Source organism: Cariama cristata, unplaced genomic scaffold, assembly GCF_000690535.1.
Source record: "Cariama cristata isolate BGI_N322 unplaced genomic scaffold, ASM69053v1 scaffold40017, whole genome shotgun sequence".
Lineage (NCBI taxonomy): Eukaryota > Metazoa > Chordata > Aves > Cariamiformes > Cariamidae > Cariama > Cariama cristata.
In genome coordinates this window covers 1-236 of record NW_009627887.1, presented here as the reverse complement: position 1 = coordinate 236, position 236 = coordinate 1, and the positions used below count along the sequence as shown (strand labels likewise).

The 236-nt window shown below is 48.7% G+C and overlaps 1 protein-coding gene across 1 annotated transcript in view; it reads left to right on the top strand.

The window, feature by feature from the left end:
• Positions 1 to 190, top strand: part of LOC104165056 (thyroid transcription factor 1-like) — a gene marked incomplete at its 5' end in the record, with an annotated part of 559 nt that extends 369 nt beyond the window's left edge. The window contains one exon of the mRNA XM_009704579.1: positions 7 to 190. Coding sequence (XP_009702881.1) covers positions 7 to 190 — 184 coding nt within the window. The remainder of the gene's footprint in view (positions 1 to 6) is intronic.
• Positions 191 to 236: the final 46 nt, after the last annotated feature.

Genomic DNA, 236 nt, shown 5'->3' with positions numbered 1-236 from the left:
CACCAGCCTCGGACAGCATCAGAGCCACCAGACAAACAGTGCGGGGCAGTCTCCAGACATGGGACAGCACTCGGCCAGCCCTTCCTCTCTGCAGAGCCAAGTCTCCAGTTTGTCTCACCTAAACTCTTCTACTTCTGACTATGGCACTGCCATGTCTTGCTCCACCTTGCTATACGGTAGGACCTGGTGAAAGGATTAAACAAAGCAAAAGGAAAAAAAAAAAAGAAAAAAAAGAA